The sequence below is a fragment of the Syngnathus leptorhynchus genome, chromosome 19 (assembly GCF_054491065.1).
Source record: "Syngnathus leptorhynchus isolate UIUO chromosome 19, UIUO_Slep, whole genome shotgun sequence".
NCBI classification, from domain to species: Eukaryota; Metazoa; Chordata; class Actinopteri; order Syngnathiformes; family Syngnathidae; genus Syngnathus; species Syngnathus leptorhynchus.
The window spans coordinates 7232456-7253296 of NC_141213.1; the positions used below are offsets into that span (position 1 = coordinate 7232456).

Here is a 20841-nt window from a genome sequence, read left to right on the forward strand (position 1 = left end):
ACAGGAAGAAAATAATTGGAAATATAAAAAAAGAAGTGCAACAGCCAACGATTCAAAATAATTGACTATACATTTGAATTTTAAAAAGAATCAAAATAAAATAGGCAACAACAAAATAAGTTAGCTTTTTTTAACTTTTATAATAGCAAGGTTGCGTCGTAAAAATAATAAAGAAATCAATTTGCCCGTAATTTTCCATTTGCCGGCCGCACATGAAAATCAATGAAGTGATCACACGAGAACGTCGCCGGGAACCGCACAAAAGGCCGATTGTGAGAGCCGCCCGATGGCGTGACCAAAAAGAAACAGCAGACGCCTTTCGGGATTGATTGGATTTAATGTTTGGGACTCGGACGGACAGACGGGACAATGCGTCCCCTCTCTACGAGCCGTCATCGTGGCATTCCTGAAGCAGAGCGCCGTCCACACGACAAGACGCCACATTCACAAAAACAAACAAAAAACCACAAACAAAATACAGCAGAGCAAAAAGAATCCCTTTTTGTTGATTTGGATGCATACTAATGCCCTTTCCTACCCGTGCGCTGAATTGTCTGAGCACCACAACACGCGAGTGCGCCTCGCCTCGCTCGTTCTTCAATTATTTTAATAGTCAATAATGAGATTAGTGTGTCGAATCTTCCTACTCGTGAGGACATAAGAGTAAAGGGACAATTCAGTGCATTAGTAGGACATCAAATAAGAGTCCAACGGCTCGCCAAAACTAGGTCAAGTCCAACATTCCTTCGGGAGGACTTTGGAGTACAAAAATACAGACAAAGAAAAAAAATAAACATTCCAAAAAGAAAAAAGATGAGCAGTGGAGATGGGCAAGATTGGAAGTCAGGCGATAAGGAAGATGGATGTTCCACTAGTTGGTTGGGAGGGGTGGAGAGGGGAGGGAGGGTCTGGGGGTGGGCGGGAGTCCGAACGTTCCGCCTCAGTTGTATCCCCTGTGGCGTTTGGCAGCGCTCGGAATGGAATTCATCCGTGCATGTTTATTTGGACGTGAACCCCCAGTTCCCTTCTGATGTCGGCATGTGATGACTGAATTGCGAGGGGTGGGTGCGTGGGTGGCTGGGTGGGCGGCTGGCTGGTTGGTTGGTTGATTGGTTGCTTGCTTGGTTGGTTGGTTGGTTGGTTGGTTGGTTGGTTGGTTGGGTGAGTACAGCGGAACGCACCAATCAGGCTTCGCAGTCTCTGACTTGCGGTGCTTGAAAGCGTCATACGGAATAATCCATACGCTCGGGGTCCCCGGGGGGAGGACTTCAGGGGTTAGATGCTGGGCCGCTGGCGGGTGGTGTCGTACGAGCGCACCACCTGCGATTGGGACACCACGCCGTGCTCCTCCTGGGAGAAGGCGTAGCCATCTGTGGATGGATAAGTGCTGGTGGTGATGATGATGGCCGTGCGGTATGGTGGAGCAGACCTTAGCGAAGGCGTACTCACGCGTGACGGGCTGCTGCAGCGAGTTGGAGCGGCCGATGCTGGAGGGCGTCTTCCTAAAGACTCTTGTCAGTAGATGGGCACGTTCGTTTAGACTGCGGGCGGCCAGAGAGACGTTTCATGGTAAGGTTTAAAAAAAAAAAAAAAAAAAAAAAAAAAAGGGGGGGGGGGGGCGCACACATACACACACTTAAGCGCTAACTATTGACTCTACTGGGTCAACATTGATTCTGTTTACTGTTGCAGAATGTGGGTCGAAAAGCTTGGCGCACAACGCGGCCGTTCAACGAGAGCGTGCTTGAGGACCACAACTGAAAAAAAATGACAGTTGACGTGCGTGCGTGCGTGCGCGCGCGTGCTTTTTGTTGTTGTTGTTCAGTTAAAGAAGTTCAACTCGTTTTTTGACGGCAAATAAAAACGAGTCTGCGATAAACTTTGCATCGGAAGTTGCCTGTGACAAGGTGAGTTTTGCCAAACAGGATCTCCACAGTGGACCCACAGAAGAAGACTGGAGCCTCTGTGTGAAGACCACACACCGTCACGGCCGCTCTCCTCTCCCGCCCAAGCAAAATAACGAAGCGCCTCGTCATCGCGTCGCCGCAAACGCTGTCTTTTTGCAAAAGGGCCTTTTCCCGAGAGAACCGGACGAGCGAGTCCGCCGCCAAAACAAACGGCGTCCGTTGAATAGAAAGCGGAAAGGTTGCAATCCTTCCTCCAAACACAGATGTAGCGGACGCTACACTGTAACTCGCCTCATTGGCCCCGTTTGGCCTCGTGCGTACGTTGCCTGTGCTCTTCTAGAAAAGCGCCTTGTGTGCGTGCGTTGCGTATAAAGGAGCATTTGAAGGGAAGGCCGCTAATTAACGTCTAAGTGCAGCAGCAATGGCTCCGGTTGACGTGTTAACGACACACTTTGGAGGCCAAATGCAAGAAACTACTGCTTACTTTCTACCACTTCTACACACACACACACACACACACACACACACACACACACACACACACACACACACACACACGCACACACGCACACACGCACACACGCACACACGCGCAAGTGAATCTCAATACAACACACCAAGTCCGTGCAGCAGGTCAAATTGGTCCACCTACGAAGCGTTGCAATTTGATTTTTGGGGAAAAATAGAAATGATCAACATGCGAGAACAAAGGCGGGTGAAAGGTCGGTCAAGGTCAGAGATCACACAGCGGGACAGTTGCCACGCGGGAGCGACTACTACCTCCGTTCCGCCTCTAGGGGACCTGGGCCTGGCCTTTGGTTCTGATAATGACGATTATAGTTATCGTCGAGTGAACTTTACGGCTATCCTAAATATAGAAAATCATAGAATTCCCCTATGGAAAATCGATGCGGTCAAATACCTGCGTCCGCTGGCGTCCCTGAGCACGGCGGCGCCCGGGTCCACGGCGCGGGCCTCCAGCTCCTGCACCTCCTCCAGCAGCGACTTCCTCACCGACCGACGCGTCCTGCCGACGAGCGTGGTGATTGGCTCCAATCAAATATCAGCGTGTGCGTCGTACGTGTACTTACGCCGCCCAAACGAAGTCCTTGAGCAAGCAGACGGCGGGCACCAGGAGCAGCCCTAACCAGAAGTACCAGCACTGCATCACGCTGCCAGCCTGCCAGCACAACGAGCAAAGCCTATATTGCTGCTCAAAATGTTCTGTTCAATTTCAGCCACGTTATGACAGATGTGTCCGCCCAATTTTATGCTGATCTATGCAACTGGTGTCAGGGGTTCATTTTCTTCCCAACTTTCCAGTGGCCCTCGTGTATCCTTTTTCATGACTAATCAATCAAACGGTCATCCGACTTTGGACGCCGTGCTCTGCTAAAAAAAAAAAAAATTGGCCGCGTGTCTGTCTAGTATATCCGTTTGTGATTAGGGCTCGTTTGGAGCAATTCCCGAGTCGGTCAAAGTGCGAGCGCTGGAAGCAGCTGTGGCCTCCGCTCCGCGCAACTATAAAGTCCACGCAGATCATTTGCTCTTCTCTGGGGAAGGACGGGATGAAGATGCGGAAAACTATGAGAAAATATCTCTGGCAACAGTTGGAAGCAGAAATCACAGCAAAAACTCGTCACACGAGGCTTTTGAGTTATTAGTCACAGTTGGGACACATATAAAGTTCAGACTTGGAAAGACGCAGTCGTCAGCCACGCGAGTCAACATTTCTTCTTTTCGCCATGCCATTGATGAAAATGACATTCGAAATGGTGAAAGACTGCTTGGGGTCTCGTCCGCCGCCCCTTCCGCAGTCAGCCGGAGCAGCTGCTGGGATATTTGAGCGCATTCCGGATCCCTGACACAAATTGAATTAATGGGCGCCCAGCCCCGACAGTCCCTTCCGCCCCCCCCCCTTCCCTTTATAATCCCCCCACCCAACGACTTTCTCAAATCACCCCGCTGTCTCTCTTCAGCAGCAGGAGCCACAGCAGCCCGGCCTCTTAAGTCAACACCTCCGCAGTAAAAAAGGTAGCGGGGGGCTCGGGTGACGGCAGGTGCGAGACGCCAGGCTGCCCCCCCCCCCCCATCCCCTTACGCCCTTCCCTGCCCGACACGGAACACCCATGAAGAGGTTCTTGACGAGGAACTTCAACCCTTTTGGCGCCGCACTTATCGGTAGCGTATATTATTTATTCATTGCTTTACCTGGCCAAGCATGTCGGGGGCCATGGGGAAGGTGGGCCAGATAGACGAGTAGACTCCAAAGAAGACCAGCCACAGGAGCATGCTCCCCCACACGGCCAGGTGGGAGAACTGCGCACAAAAAGATGACCAGGCAGGTCAAATAGTCCAAGTCTCAATTTAGACAACCGGCAGCGGGCGGGCGGCGGCGTAAACGCCTCCGAAAATGTCCCTCTGCGTTTCCACGCTCAGCTGTCGGCCGGCACGCCACGTGGAAACGCGTCCGGCGTGCCTGCCAAGCAGTTAGCACGCGTCAAATGTGTCAAACATGCCATCTGTTCCACACGTCCAGCCGGCCATGCAGGAGGTGGCGTTATATTCCATGACGAACGACAGTGTCGGTCAGGTGCTGTGCGCCTATGCGTGTGTGGAGGGTCTTACCCGGGTCCAAGCGGTGGTCTCCATTCCGGCTTTGAGACACACCGTCACCACGACGTACTGCAGACACAACAATCCACAAAAGCTCTTTAGATGGACGACACGCATCAAAAATACCTCAAAAGTTCTCCCGGGATGTTAGGGAGGAAAATTTCAATGCTGTGCGTCAGACGGCGACGGGAAGAGACCCCCTCTCCCCTCCCCTCGCAGATATCGCGCGAAAAAAAAGGACAACTCACCGTGTAGACCATGTTGCCAACAAAAAGGTAGTCATTGCCTTGACCGCTTTTGAAGGGCGAGTCTGTGCAGACAAAAAAGTGAACAATCATTTCTAAAAAAGAAAGGTCATCATTTCAGAAAAAGTCCTATCCTCACCGTGCTCCAACATCTTCAGAGGAAACCAAAAGAGAATAATCGAGTGAATCAGTGCGTTGATACAGTGACCCCAGAACACCTGAAGACACACACACACACACACACACACACACACACACACACACACACACACACACACACACACACACACACACACACACACACACACACACACACACACACACACGATATTGAACACGTGTAGGATCAACTCCAGACGGCGAAAGAAAGACTCCCTTATCCCAATCTCCCGAGGGCCGCCATGGAAATGAGCCAAGCCCGCCTCTTTCTGACACTTGTTTACTCGCCGCGCCAAACAAATAGCGAGAGCGCCAAAAATGCCGACCTTGGTGTTGAAGCCCTCGGCATTCTGGGTGATCCGATAGAGTTGAGGGAAGCGCAGCATGTTCTGCTGGCTGCACGGCCGGTCGAAGATGCCCAGAGTGAACGGCGGCAGGGCCGTGAATATCTGCCAAACAAAAGCGCCAGCTTCGGACCAGAAGGAAGGAAGGAAGGTAGCTCACGAGCCGAGACGTCCGCGCCCGAGCTTCCTCACCACGTTGTAGAGGCCGATGCACCAGCGCTCAAAGAGGATCTGGCCCGAGAAGCCGTTGACGAAGGCGAACCACAGCTGAGGACAGACAGACAGACAGACAGACAGAAAGAAAGAAAGAAAGAAAGAAAGAAAGAAAGAAAGAAAGAAAGAAAGAAAGAAAGAAAGAAAGAAAGAAAGAAAGAAAGAAAGAAAGAAAGAAAGAAAAGCAAACGGTCAGGAGAACCTTGCTTGATGTTATTTACTTGTCCCGCTGTTGTCAGTTTTAGATGTTTGTTGCCCCCCCAACCTCGCAGCACCTGCTGCCATCTTTAATGTCAGACAGCTGTCAGGAGAGACAGGCAAGGGCAGCTGACTTCACACGCATATTACCCGAGGCACAAACCGTTGACCAAAATAGAAAATATGGGGAGAATTTGGGCATTTTTACGACAACAACAACAAAAGTATGGCAACTTTTTATTGGCGCATTTCTCCATAGTCATGGTGCCTTCTCCAATGGGATTTGTCCCAAAAAGGGCCTGCTGATTGGCGGCGCCTATCTAAACATTGGACACAAAGCAGACGCCACAAAGGCACCTCGTCCATCACTGTCCGACGTGTCGGCTAACAGCTGCAAAACGTCTCTGTTAATGTCTGCCTGCGTGTCTGCGTGCGCGCACGTACCTCGATGATGTAGAGCACCACGTTCTTGTAAAAGCAGTAGAGGATGCACTTGGTCACGCGGTTGTAGCTCCAAGCGCCGTGCACCAGCAGCAGCTTCTCCAGGTAGGAGAACTGACAATCAGACAGATTTGCCTTCAGAAAAAGTCATACATCCTCTGTGAACACCGACGAATATTAGTGCCGTATTGAAGAGGTGAGGCTAGTCACACACACCAGAATAAAAAAAAAATCGATATATGCACTTCGTGAACTATACTACGAGCAACATGAAGGGGAAAGTGCAGACTGGTGTGGCCGTGATGGGCGAGCAGATAGCGCCAGTAGCCCTTGGGGGGCTGCCAGTGTCAAATGTCACACTGACAAGATAAACTCTGCAATTAAGGCTTGAAATTCCTTTTGCCCTTCAATGTATCTGCTTTGGGGGATTTTTGTCAATCTCACCTGCGCGATGGAGTAGTCGGAGGAGTTGGTGGCCTGCATGCCCTCGTTGCCGCTGATGCCCACGCCCACGTGCGCCGTCTGGATCATGCCCACGTCATTAGCGCCGTCGCCGATGGCCAGCGTGATGGCCTTCACGTGCTTCTTCACCATGTCCACGATTTCAGACTTTTGCAAGGGCGACACTCTGCGCCACACACACACACGCGTTAGAAAACAACAACAATCGTGTGTGTGTGTGTGTGTGTGTGTGTGTGTGTGTGTGTGTGTGTGTGTGTGCGTGTGTGTGTGTGTGTGTGTGTGTGCGTGCATCTCCAGCCTCTTGACCCTGAGAGCAGTGAGGTCACGTTGCTAAAACTAAAAATCCCACCGTGGTTTCACCGATGTTTAATGTTAATATCAAAGTCGAGATCCGTGCTAGCGGTCACTAATTGCGTTAGCACAATGACGTGAGTGGAAAGCAGCCAATTCTGAAAGGAGAGACGAAGGACAGACAATAGCGAGCCGGCGGTTTGTTTGCGGGGCCTCGGAGAGTAAAAGTCCGGATACAGCCTGGAAATGCAATGAGTCAATTACTCTCTTCCCCAACGCACACATAAAAGACAAGTAGTGGAAACTCTTTTGTTAAGCATTACAGCTGCTTGTGAGTGGAACGGGAAGTAAACACTGGAACCAAAGCAACGCGGCAGACGCCACCCACCGACAGCAGATGACGGCCTTGCACGACAGGGCCAGGTCCAGGAAGGCCTGGCGCAACTCGAAGGACAACGCGTACTTGAGGGTCTGGCCGTCGATGATCAGCGCCAGCTCGTTCTCCTTCCGCAGGGAGTCGCCCAGGGATGAGCAGTGCTCGGTTAGCGTGGAGCGGGTGGCCTGCAAAAAAACAAAACAATTCTGTCAGGACAAGTGTGACAACCCGTAATCTCCTGTTAATCCCTTCATTATGTTTGTGTTTTGCTCTCATGAGGGGGGGGGGGGGGGGGCTGTGAGTAAAGGTGAATGCAAACAGGAATTCCAGCATACAAAGAAAAACATACAGCCCCCGGGCTGAAAAAACATGAGCGGGAATATTTAGGAGGAGGAGGGACGGACGCACGTTTGGGAACACCAAGAAAGAGAGAAAGGCCGCATTGTTAGCAGAATTGTCTTGTGTGGGATTGCGTGTATTTTGGCGCAATCCACATTGAAATTCAAGATTTTGTAGAATAAGCGCATTTGTAGGTCAAGTGTTGCTTTTTGCGGTACTTCCTCTGGAAGACATTTTGGGCAAGCAGCATGCCCTACAGGATCTGATTTAATAGCCCCATAAAGAGCCCATTAGTGCTTGTTTTGCACTCTCGTTAAAAGCTTAAATGGCAAAAGGAGCTGAAAATTCTCACGTCTTCTCGCCGTTTTTAATGTGCTACCTTCGGACATCCTGTGATGAATTTGTCAGACGTTGACTTCATTGCCCTTACAATCAAAATTCTGTATTATTCAGATCAATCAAATCCTTTCATTGATTCAAGACTCAAACAAAGCGGCTTTCTTGCACAGATCAAAGAGCAGACAAAACTAAGTTGCTTTCTCACGCTAGATGGCTGCTTTTTTTGGGAGGCTGAGGGAAAAAAAACGCTGCCATGCTCATTTGATTGCAACTTTTTTTTTTTTAATCCTCCAAAGCAAATATTTACTTATCGCATGCATCTGAGCTTGAAGAGGCTGGAAAAACACACACACACACACACACACACACACACACACACACACACACACACACACACACACACACACACACACACACACACACACACACACACACACACACACACTGCACTAAATTTGATCTGGATTATATTTGGAAGCCCAGACACGGAGGCGGGTTTGGTACAATTTGGAATCCAACCAACTTTCTGTGGAAAGAAAATGCCCCGGGAGTCACACAAACAACATCGCGTGAGATTTCAGCAAATCCCGTGAGATTTCAACTTTCATTCTCTCGGGGGTTCCAAACACCATTCGTGTGTTTTGATACCGTTACTGGTATCGATAACTGCGGATGCCACCGATGATGAATGCCCAGGAAATACACAATGTATATACAGTGCTAAGTGTGTGGAAAGATGATTAACGGCCAGTTGTGCGGGATTGTGGGAAAGTCGTTGGCGTGTGTGCTCAGGAAGCGGGTCGCTGATACCAGGACCGATATCAATAACATGATATCATAATTCCCAACGTTAATTTTGATACATACTTCAATCCTGAGCGATAAGGAACGGAAGCTTTGAGGACCAGAGGAGATCACGCATGAGCTGTGACTGATGATAAGCAAGTCCCACTTTGAAAGCTGTGCCGTGTCATTTGAAGTGATAGACAACTTTGTCATGCAAGAATCACCTCAGGTGTCTTTTTTGGAAGTCAGTGTTGACTCCAGTTTGCAAATCCAAAGTCTATTAAGGATAATCCACTCATGCCACTAATTCCATTGGCTAAATATGTCAGAGTCAGACATGGTGGGTTTTTTTCCTTCCTTGGTCAAGTGAGTCAAATAAAGACAACAACATTTTCATTCATGGAGGAAGCACTTCACATGCTACATTAGGTGTCCAGTATGCAGCAGATAAACATAAAAGGCCGGCAATGTTTTTCAACCAGAAGGTTCCAAAGGAGTTGAGTCACCTTTTTTTTTTTTCTTTTATTAGCTAAATATTAGGTTGTCAGGCAAGATGTCGGCAGAGCGGCCGGCAATTCGTCATTTGTCTAACAACCGTGATGAAGTGAGAAAGTTGTGAATGTAAATAGAAAATGTACACTTGTGCACATTTGAACAATAAAGCAGGGCTACTTGACGCCGAGCTTTCACAATCTCCATGTGGCCTCAAAGTGCGCATGCGCGCGTGAGCGTGCGTGAGCGAGACAGACACATGACAGGAATCAAATCTAAACACCTAAGGCAAAGCGTGATGGCATCTGAGTGGAAAGACGCCAGTCCAGTTAGGCCAACAAGACGGCGGATAAAAATAGAACCAAGCAGGACATACGGGAGCATATCAACTACAGAAGGCGCTGATATTCAGTTTGTATCAACATTCCGGTCTCATTCGGCCAATTGTGGATTGCGGGTGTGCAAAAGCGACACAAAGACAGACAAAGCTGTCTCCAGAAAGGCCGCAGGGGACACCGGAGACTTCAATTAGCTGGCGGGACCACGCCCCGCTTCCCTCGGCAACCGTACACCGAGAAGAGGAAGAGCGCTACTCACATCCAGGGAGTCCTCATTGACGATGATGAGGGACATGCCGTGCGTCACCAGGCGGCACGAGTAGCCGATGTTGATGGCCGTCTCCTGCTTGTCGCCGGTCAGGACCCAGATCTTGATGTCGGCCCGCATCAGCGTGGCGATGGTTTCGGGGACGCCGGCCTGGAGGCGGTCCTCGATGGCGGTGGCGCCCAGCAGCAGCAGATTCTGTTGGGTGACAAATAACATTTAGGAGAGAGATTGATTTTGATCATTTCCTTCACGCTTGATCTATTTGGGTATTGGAGATACGTGGACGTCAGCGATAGCAGCCTTCAAATGAAAGTGGCCTTTGCTGATCTGTATTGATACGGCTATACACATATACGGCTGGAAAGTGTTGTAATGGCTAACTGCAACTCCTTCTATCCGTCCAGTATGAATGTCCAAGTGCAAATTGAGCGGGACAGCTTGTGCGTGCGTGAGTGTGTGAGGGCTCTCATCACGCCAAGAACATCATTCATTTCCAATGATGACGACTGGGGCCGTCGCGGCTCTTTTGGCCGGCCCGTGACTCGAATGGCAATAATCTCTCTCTCGGCCAGCCAGCCCCTTGACTTCAATTTGCTCAGCAATTAAACGCACATGTATGCTTATTAGACACACTCAGACGCGCACACAAACATTTCCCTGCACGGTAACACTGCCGTGTTGTTGACTGCACTTTTATGGGGGGGGGCTCTTGGCAGGCCGGCATGCGGGCGGGCTAATTAGCCTTGTGGTCTTCAAGTCTGAGCGCTCCTGCTCCACTCCCTTCTTTTTGCAGCACGCAATTAAGCCGACTGGATGTTACAAGTGCAGCAACTGCGCCACCCGCTGGTAGTCTGGAATATCACATGTAGATGATTTTTGACCTTTTCCAGTAGTTCGTAGCACTCCTCCAGTTTTTGCGCCCGGTCTTTGAGTACGGTGCTGGCGTGGTTGTATTTTCTCAGCCACTCCTGGTAGGCGTCCTCCCGCAGGTCCACGTAGGCGAAACACAAAGTTCTCAGGCCTGCGTGGATGGAAAGAGCTCGAAAAAGGCAGCAGAAAAGAAAAAAAAACAATCTCCCACCTCTGCCGGCATGGCTTACCTTCCGTGGCAAACTGCTCCAAGTGAGCGACGGTCAAGTCTTTGTACTGAGAGTCCTCGGTCAAACGTTCAAAGATGACATTATCCTGAAATACGCGAGTGAACTTTGAGCGCTCACTATCACGATAGCCGTCGGGAGCAGAAGTGGAGCTAGCTGAACATACCGCTCCTTTGCAATAGAGCCTCAGCCGCCCGTTTGGGGTCCTCACCACCGCAGACATGCGCTTGCGGTTACTGAGAATAACAAGTTGAATTTTCACAACAATCTTTCTTTGGAATTCCTGAACACAAGCGATACCTGGAAAACTCCAACACGTTCAGCAACTGGTAGCTCATCTCCTTCCCTCTCTGGAACAAAACAACGGCGCGTCAAGTCCCCCGCAGCTCCCGACGGGATCGGTTCCGAGTTCGAGACTCACCGCTTCGATGATGACCGAATCGGGCGTCCGGCCCGTGAAGACGAAGCCCAGACCCTTGGCCCCCTTGACTAGAGCGCCCTCGTCTGGCGAGGAGGCCTGGTAGACGATCTGGTCGTCGTCGCGCTCGGGCACCACCGTGTGGCACACGGCCATCATGGTCAAGAACTCGCAGATCTGAGGGGACGTCGGCTGCAAAATATTGACGACATTTTTGAGCTTGTATTCAATTTCATTTGGAAAAATATCAGCTGGACACTTACGTGGCCTTTCTCGATGTTCTGGATGAGAGCCGGGTCATCGAACTCGGTGGAGTTGTTACTGTTCGATGGCAGATTGCTGTCGAGAACAAAAGCAAACAAATCAATCGGGAGGCTTCGTGGGCTTCCCTTAAAAAAGATCAAAAATAAATCAAGCGCGCCTCACGGGAGCAATTTCTGACTGACAGACGGACCGGAAGGGTGGCGGAAACGGCGGCTCGACTCACCTGAAGTCCTCCATGGAACGATCGCAGTCGAGATCGGGGAAGTGGCTGGGGTAATGAATGAGGTTACGGAAGGGGAAATCAAGTGGATGAGTTGATTAGTTTGTTTTTGTCGAGCGTGCCAGAGTTAAATGAAACGAGTCAGTTGTATTCGTGAAGAGAGAGTTGCAAACTAGTAAACAATTAGAAGGATCGGGAGGTCAAGGGAGAAATAAGACGGCTTACCCGTAAGTGATTCCCGCTATGGTGCACTTTTTAAAGTGCATGACGTTGCAGGTGAGCGTTCCCGTTTTGTCCGAAAACAAATACTTCACCTGGGAGAAAACAATAATAATAATAAAACGGTTGAATGATAAACAAAAAGTGTAATACCGAGCACGAGAGAACCTGGCCCAGCTCCTCGTTCAGGTTGGACGTTCGAGCCATGGCTGGCGTGTCCGTCTCGGCGTAGTACATCTCCACATCCTTAAAAAAATTTTAAAAAGTTGGGCTAGCCTAACCGCTAAACAGATACGTTTTGGATACGCGTACCCAGTTGATGAAGAGGGCCTGCGTGAACTTGACCACCTCCAGAGTGACCAGCAGGCTGATGGGGATCAGGTTGTTGTACAGGATGATGAAGGTCAGCAGGTTGTATGCAAAGTTGGTGGAGATGTCACCTGGAATCCACAACAACCAAACATTTTTATGGATGAAAGAATGTGGCTGAAAATGTGGGCCTCACCTTGCCGGGACAGATACCAGCAAGCTTCCTCGGTGTACTGCCTGTTCCAGATGGCGGCTCCCACCGAGCTGACCAAGGCCATGACCAGCAGGATGCCGAACAGCACCAGGATCTGCATGTTGGTCACCCGCTCCACGTTGGAGCGCTTCAGGGGCGCCTTCGTGGAGTTCTTCTCGCCGGGAGGGGATGGGAACGTTTGAGTGGCGATCTCCCGTGCAAAAACGACGCCGTCTTTTCTTACCTGCATGAGTTTGGAGTCGTGGCCGGTGTAGACCACAATTCCCACCACCCACTGGGTGTTCCGGATCTGGGCGCCACGTAGTAGGACCTGGTCTGGGCCCAGAGGAGCAGCTCTGAGGATGATAAAAATAAAAAAAGAGAGAGAGACCTTATGCAGCGTGTGCAGGGCGCGTGTCAACGCGTGTGTTGTACTTTTGGTTTTCCAGCCGCAGGGTTCCGGTGAAGTCGTACAAATGTCTGTTGGGACCTTCGCACTCCAAAACGCCGGATAACAACATCAGGTCCTCCAGCGTCTGGATGCCCGCCGTGAGCGGAAGACCCTGCGAGTGCGGCCACACCACGCCGTTTGCAAACAAATGAAAACAAACACGCGTCGAGCGCAACGCAAGGCCGTACCTGTCGGATCTTTAGGTTGGTTTCCCCGTCCAGGTTGGAGGTCTCCGTGTAGCACATGGCCTGAGGTTCACTGTGGAGCAACAAATGAAGTCGTGAAAACAAAACCACACACTTGGACGGCAAAGGTGCATTCGCTGGCACGCTCTGACCTGGACGACACAATAACCATGTCGGCCGGAAGGTGCTGGCCATTGGTCACCTTCACGATGTCTCCGACCGCAACCTGACGGTCGCCGCGGCAACAGCATGACAAAAGCCAGGGAGGGAGGGAGGGGCGGCAAAACAAGAAGAAATGAGTGAGCAGCCATCAGCGATGACATCAAGTGACAGCCGGCACGGTGGGACGTTTCAAAATCATATTGTCCAAATCAGGACGCTTTGCAGAGGATAAAAAAGATATATTTGCTAGTATTGTTACACCATCCGTCTCTTAACATCAGCGCGACTCCAAGCTCCCTCCACCAATGCAAAAGCCATTTTGCATTGCTTGTTGTTTTTTGCTTTTCCCCCTTACCTGCTTCCAGATGATGGTCTGCCATGCTCCGTTACGCAACACTGCCAGACAGGAAGACAGGCAGCTGTCAGTCAGCCTATAGAGAAGAGCTCTCATGCACTATTCATAGCAAAGCGTCTGATGAGCCCAGACAAAACAAAATGGCAGACACGCAGAGTGGAAGATAATTCCTTAGGCCATACCGGTGGTCTTCTTCTTGTTGACCGTGTTGTCCGCTTTATGTCGTTTCTGGGCGGAGACAAAAGTTGACACGCTTTTTAAATGCCGCCGGCCGTGGCGGCGGCGGCGAGGTACTCACGTAGTCCTCGATGATCTCCTTGATGCCGGCCACGGTGAGGATGAAGATGAGCGGCACCAGCGTGGTGTAGCGGCCGGTCGGCGAGACGTCGGGGATTTGCTGACGGAGGGCGCCGGTCAAAGTTTAGGGACGCTCGGACAATGGAACTCTTAACGACTTGCTTACCTGCATGAGTGTGATGAAGAGGAAGAAGGCGTTGGCGGCCCTCCGGATCTGCTCGTACATGAAGCGGGGAAGGAAGGAGAGGACGCCATACTTGGTGGTACTGATGAGGAGAGAAAATGGGCCTTTGAAAAATCTCCTCACGCCTATCAATACATGAGCACTTCAAATCCTGCAAGCTAAATTTGGAATCATGTTGTGATTGACGGCAACTTGACATCCATCACGTAGCAGTATTGAGCGCTAAGAGCAGCTCCTAAAAGGCCTTTGAAAAAGAAAGTGTCGATCCGGAACCTGATTGGCACAAAATGTACTGCCGTGACGCCAAGGTTGCGATCGGCGTGCATTTTCTGCAAGCGGGAGGCCGCCATTAGTTGGAAAAGAATCCGGGCTTTTAGGGGCCGGCCTAATGCCATTACGGTCCTGGAAATGCAGCGAAGGTCTTCCTGAAAGCCTTCGATAGCCGTATTGATTGCAGCCAGACTGAAGCTTTTATCCGGATCCTCTCAGCAGCTCCATATTTCACCGTTCTCTCTTTTTATGCAACCTGTGCATTAGCGCTGCTTTCCTGCACTTAGCGTCCACTATACAAACCTGCGTTCTTTATTTTTGAATCCTATGGCTTTAGCGCGAGGGGCCGGATTGTTTGTTCCAAAAACAGAAGACACCGACGGGAGAGCTACACACCCGCTGTGTGCAGCTGCTTACGCTAGGCCAAGAAGAAATGGAGACGGAAAAATACACAAAGTGGAAAAAAACATTTACGTGCACGTATTGATGGAGTGAATTTTCAACTGTGGTCCACTTTGGGCCTCTCACCTTTGGGACTAAGGCAAATAATCACATAATGGATGAGCTATTAAAGCGCCCGCCCGCCTTCCTAATCTGCTTCCACAAGTGTCTTTCTCTTGAAGACCAGAAGGTACTTTTCAGCAGAAAATGTAGAGGAGTTGGAAAAAGTCAACAAACCCCTGTTCAAAGCTCAGTCCGTTTTTGCCAAATAAGCAGAGAAGGTGAGCGAGAAGCCAATTGGAATAAAAACCTGATCAGTAAGAAGTTCAAAAGTGTGCACAGCCTCACATTCAAAGGGCGGGTTGTGGCCTACCTGACGTGGTTGTCGCAGAACTTGGTGGTCTGGGGCCGGTTGAGCAGCACGCCGCGCGCCGTGGCGTCTACGGGCTCCGCCTGCGACGTGGTGCCGGACATCTCATCGTCTGCCTTGTGGTAGCCGGCCGACGAGCAAGCGGGTCCTGCGCCGTTGGATTGATCAGACAGAGGCGAGGCTGGGTGAGTAAGGGGTGGGGAGCGGGGGTAAGGGAAAGGGTGGGTGGGTTGGGGGGGGGGGGGGGTGAAGAGTTGGAGACAGACAGACAAAAGAGGGTGGGTGGATGGCAGGTGACACACACACACACACATTCAAAAGACATTTATTGTAGGCTGAGCGTGTGTGTTGCCTTTTAGTGCACCCGTGGGACTCCCATCCCGCTCTTACTCCCCCACCCTCCGTGCTAATAATGGATGTGCTGAGGGGTGCACAATAGGCAACAAACACACTGGGCCCACCTCCAGCAAGCAGCACATGGAGAATCCTGACAAGAGGATGCAACAGTCCGCTCCACCCACCCCACCCCACCACACCGTTGACTCAGCTGCGGACCTGGACGGACAAACGGACGGACCCGAGCGACAGCTCCAAGTCCGGATGTCAAGATGTGGGCCGGCTCCCCCGCTGCCCCATTAGGAAGCTCCCTGCTACTACTACAATCGGAGGCGTCTCCTCCCTCCGGCGTGATGGCGAGTGGCGCGTCGCCGACAACGACGGGAAGAAGCCATATGCCTCCGCGAGTGGGAGGAGGGAGAGGTGGGGGTAAACCCGGGGCTCCGCTTTCTTAAAGGGACAGTAGTGACCCCATTCAGGATTAGAAACCTTTGTCGAAGGGGTTCCGATAGTTTGGGACTTTTTTTTTTTAATCCTTTCATTTCAATTGGTTTTTAGAACAATTTGTATTTTTTTCATGATGTGACGAATATTTCAAGTGCAAAAAGTCATTATTGTATCTCAACTTTACGCTTCCAAGTCTGATACTGTTATTATGACACTGATTATTTCATGACATGCGTTTGATTTGAAAAATGAATATTCAGTCAAAATTGCTAGTGAAAGTCAATTAGTCAAGTTTATTTGTATAGCCCTAAATCACAAGCAGTCTCAAAGGGCTTCACATAGGTTATTTTTCCACAATCGCTGAAACCTAATCGTCATGGGAGTCGGTGCGATTGTCCGCGCTTTTTCCTTGCAAGTGAAAACAACAGGGCCGCTCAATAATTTAAAAAGCAATAAAGGCCGTCGGAGTCTGGTGGATTGAGTATCCCGCAGCACTTTTGCCATTCTACACCGAGCAGTTAGATCTCTGCACGGGTCAAAGTCCTTTCACGGCCAAATGATAACAAATGTCTTATCGGGAAATCTGCGAGCGGGCTATTACCTGCGGGCTAGTAAGTCACAATGGCAATCACTCCACAGAGCAGATCAAGATGAGTCAACGCTTGACCCCTAATGCACAGGCCGCTGTCTACAAGTGACTTCTGTTACGCCTGCACTATTCCGCTATATTCTCCGGAGCCTCACTGAGCAGATCAACGCTCGGGTTACTCAGCACCTCTTGATGGGCACGCTATCGTCTTAAGCCGCGCAATAAAACAAAGCGGAGCGTGTGTCGGACGCACGGGAAGGGAAGAAGCGAGTCCGGGAGGACGGTGACGCGCTTGCGCTAACCTTTGACCCGACACTCGACAAGATATTGCGGCCTGATAGCTGTTAGTCTGTAAGTCCAATTGAAGCATTTTGCTAATGGCTAAGACTCACTCGGCGCCACGCGAATTGCAAATTCAAAATCATACTTTTTTTATTGTGAGGAAAGATATTTGTGATATTTCCTATTTGTCAATCCGGATTTGCCGACACACAGAGCTTTTTACCAAGCAGATGCTCTCTTAAATAGCCTGCTGAAGGCATCACGGCTAATGCCTGCCTGCCTGCCTGCCTGCCTGCCTGCCTGCACCACAACTGTCCATTACACAACAGGGAGTTCCCACAAAGCAATTTGAAAAGACAAGTCGATCCATGAGCAATGATATACAGCGCTGGCCGGGACTTTTAACTTGAAGTACTGTTAGCATAATTGCTCAAGTCACGCTGAAGCTACTGAGCACGGTAATTTTATATATCGCTCCATGAATTGCAGATTCATTTTTGCAACTCTCAGACAAATCGCATCTTGTCATCTCTGTATCCAAACAGCTTTTTTGTCTTTTTTACGTAGCACAAAAGAGGTCAAGGGAACTGAAACGAGAAAAGCATTACCAACAGAACGCCGCCTGCCCGTTTGGCCGTTAAGCCCCATGGTGACCCTCGGCGGGGAGCCCCCTACTCCCCTTTCTTCTCAGGTTCTGCCCGACCCTGACGCCCGCTTCGCCGCGGGCTCCGTTTCCTGCATTGTCACGAATCAGCAAGGAGCAAAAAAGCTTCTTAGGGGCCCAAGCATACAGTACGCTAATCCTCGCTATGTCTGCTCTGCAACTTTACCTGCCGGCTAAGCCAAGACACGCTGGTAATCCTCCACGTGAGACTCACGTAACAACAAACGTTCCGGTAGCTATTCATTCTGCAAGTAGGCCAAGAAACACTCATCCAATGACTCAAACCATTCCAATAGAAAAATGCAAAGCAAGCACACTGGCTACTGCAGTCTCACAGGCCAATCTGTGCAAATTACAAACATATTGGAGCAAGTTTTTTTTTTTTTTTTTTACCAAAACGTTGGCACAACACATGAATTAAGTCATTTGTTTTTTAAATGGCGTAATATAATTTCACCATATTTGTACACACACCTTTGCTCTCTTTTATTCGCATGTAAATAGATCGATCGATAGGTAATCATGCAAGGTGATGACATGCAGGTGTACATTCTGCTGTTTGCAAAACATGTCCATCCATGACATGCATGTGTTGCACAGCATGCATGGGCTTTCCAGGCCGTTCAACACTCCGGGCCCCGAGCAGCTACGCTTTCACCTGGCGCTCACCTTTGCCACTTAACAGAACACTTCAGGCGGCAGGTTGCAGCTCTCGAGGGCCGGGTGGGGTTCGAGGGGGGTGGGGCATCTACTCCCGGCGCGCATGCACCTTGGCGGACGCCATTCAGTCCCGCATCACTCACTTTTGTCAAACCTGTCTGGGGGGCGGGCACCCGCCTTCCGGCTGGGGTCCTGAGACTCAGAAGGGTCCTGCCTAATGGCAGTCAACACTAATTGCTCTGTGGGCCGCGACGGAAAAAGGCGGGAGAGAACAACACACAAGACAACAGGTAAATGGGCAAAAGGGCTGAACAATTCATCCAATTCAAATCGACATGACAATGAAGGAAAAAAGCAGCTTCTAAAGCGCAAAGCCTCTGACTCTAAATCTTTCAAATTAATTCACATTTTAGCATATCCCATGAGACCAAAACATTTACGTGTTATAAATCTAATAGGGATTATTGTAATAGACAATTATTTATTGCTTGTTATAAAAGCACATGGGAAGAGGACCTTAAAAAAAATAGCAAATTAAATGTTTTTTTACATAAATTTTCAAAATCGTTCAGCCCTAAAGAAACACACACAAAGAGCACACATTAGTACATGTGTGAGGAAAATGGATGGCGGTCAATCATTTAGCACACAAGAGCGCCCCCTGTTGTCCAGCAGCACGAAATACCCTAAGGGCTCACCCTTCCATTATCTACGCAGCACACACGGTGACAGTTGGCCGGCCGGCCGGCCGCACTGCCAAACACTCACACGACCCCAACATGCGTTGATTAGCCTCCAAGCTAACAGATAGACAAATGAATGCCACATCTCAATCAAACAGGGGCGGACCCTGCATGCAAAAAAAATAAAATAAAAATCAAGAGCTCGCACTCCACGTAATGACAGCAAGAAGCGCATACTGTAGGGAGACGTACACACAATTTGTGCTTTAGTCATGTCCTTTTGAGTGTTTCATTCCATGACTAATGATTTATCTGTTCAAAATTTGCCCTGCTTTCTATTTGTGGAAGCGGCACGCACGCACGCACGCACGCACGCATGCACGCACGCGCGCACGCACGCAGGCACGCACGCACGCAGGTACGCACGCAGGCAGACAAGAGCATAGAAGCAGCAGCAGCAGCAGGAGCAGCAGCAGCAGCAGCAGCAGCAGCAGCAGCAGCAATGTGCACTCGAGTGACTTTTAAAATAAAAGACAAACACATTCTACTCTCTTCGAGGCCAATCCACTGCAGTCTGTGCATGTGTCCGTAGCGTTTTTGTGGCACTAAGCTATTTTGCAGTGTTATTGTAGCATTATTCTTGTCACGTTGCTTTATTTATTTGTGGCCGAATATGATCATAACGTTATTGAATGGAGTTGATCATTGCGGTCTCTCGGGTCCGTCGTAAAGCGAGGACCGCCACCGTTCCTCTTACCAGGTCGGGCGCTCTTTAGACGGTCACGTGAGCGTTAAATCGGCTTGCTAATAGGCTCGTCCTCCAGCTGGTGCACAAATCTTTGGCTCCAAACGAACATAGGAGCGCGCGCGCCCGCGCGCGCACGCTTCCATCACTCGGCATGTCAAAACGACGCCGAGTAAGAAAGCTCACCTGCATAGCGGACGCAAATACGACAGCGACATCACGACCCTTGTCTTTGAAGGGCGGACGGACGGGCGGACGTTTGCGTTGTTCTCACGTCCATGGTCACCTTCCATACATACGCACATCGTATCGAGCCACCGTCCACGTCAGTGCGCAATTCATTATTGCAACACTAATAAAACGCTACACAAGCCGGCCGGTGTTCGTTCGTTCGTTCGTTCGGTCGTTCGGTCGTTCTAGCTTACCTCCCTCGCTATGGATCTTCTTGGCCCCCCGGTTGAAATACATCGTGCCAGTGGACGTGCTGGTGCTAGTGGAAGGAGCAACGTGGACATGCTCGCTTACGGCTCGCCCGCAGCGGAGCCGAGGTGAAGGCGAGTAGTAGTTACGGGCCGCGGCCGCTGTTGCCGCTGACGACCGGGTACCATGTTCGCTCTGACCGCTTCACTGGTGGTGGATGAGCAAGGAGGAAACAAGAAGAAACAAGTGATAGGGTAGCTAGTTCCGTCGGGTTGCTCGCATGTCAAAATAAGACGCAGTGATCGTACCAATAAGCTAATATTGCCCCGTCGAACTATTTTCTTCATCTTATTCACTGTTTCACTAAAGCTTAAAACTGGTGGGACATAAAAGACACAAAAGAAATACGCACCAATACTTTTATTTTGAAGACGCCCCACTCATGCTAATAGGTTAGCTACTTTCGCAAGTTAGTTGTAGATTTCGAAAGAAAAGGTTATAGTCGCACAATTAATCTTATATAGTCCCCCTCACACTCTTTCATATGTCGAATTTTGCAGTCCATTTTTGTAAAACGTGGACTTAATCAATAGTTGGAAACTTACGAGTAGAATCGAAAGATATACCCATCAAGGTTTTTATTTCGGTGGGTAAAATGACAATTGGTTCTTTTCCGTCGCATGGTACGACACTGCACGACACGAAAGGACCAGAACAATGGTAATCAGTTAGCTGCTTCCGCTGCAGTTGGAGAGAAAACGCTAAA

At 50.0% G+C, this 20841-nt stretch overlaps 1 protein-coding gene across 8 annotated transcripts; it reads right to left on the minus strand.

The window, feature by feature from the left end:
• Positions 1-252: 252 nt before the first annotated feature.
• Positions 253-20401, minus strand: atp8a2 (ATPase phospholipid transporting 8A2). 8 transcript variants are annotated; one of them, XM_085938512.1, is made up of 36 exons: positions 20384-20401; positions 20081-20282; positions 15253-15430; positions 14151-14250; positions 13986-14084; positions 13870-13915; positions 13688-13728; positions 13323-13396; positions 13174-13243; positions 12970-13097; positions 12779-12890; positions 12538-12706; positions 12345-12472; positions 12201-12278; positions 12039-12127; positions 11817-11861; positions 11593-11668; positions 11333-11521; positions 11212-11261; positions 11078-11147; positions 10915-10999; positions 10696-10835; positions 9806-10009; positions 7265-7437; positions 6568-6751; positions 6127-6237; positions 5464-5538; positions 5254-5376; positions 4908-4986; positions 4772-4833; positions 4536-4592; positions 4119-4226; positions 2999-3087; positions 2830-2934; positions 1450-1541; positions 253-1370 (listed from the first exon to the last, which is right to left on the minus strand). In XM_085938512.1, the coding sequence occupies exons 2-36, from the start codon at positions 20121-20123 to the stop codon at positions 1276-1278; spliced, it is 3567 nt and encodes a 1188-aa protein (XP_085794638.1). In that variant the 5' UTR covers positions 20124-20282; positions 20384-20401; the 3' UTR covers positions 253-1275. The 8 variants fall into 8 exon arrangements, with proteins under 8 accessions (XP_085794638.1, XP_085794639.1, XP_085794637.1 ...); XM_085938513.1 differs by lacking the exon at positions 20384-20401 and having other exon boundaries at positions 15253-15397; positions 20081-20311; XM_085938511.1 differs by lacking the exon at positions 20384-20401 and having other exon boundaries at positions 20081-20311.
• Positions 20402-20841: the final 440 nt, after the last annotated feature.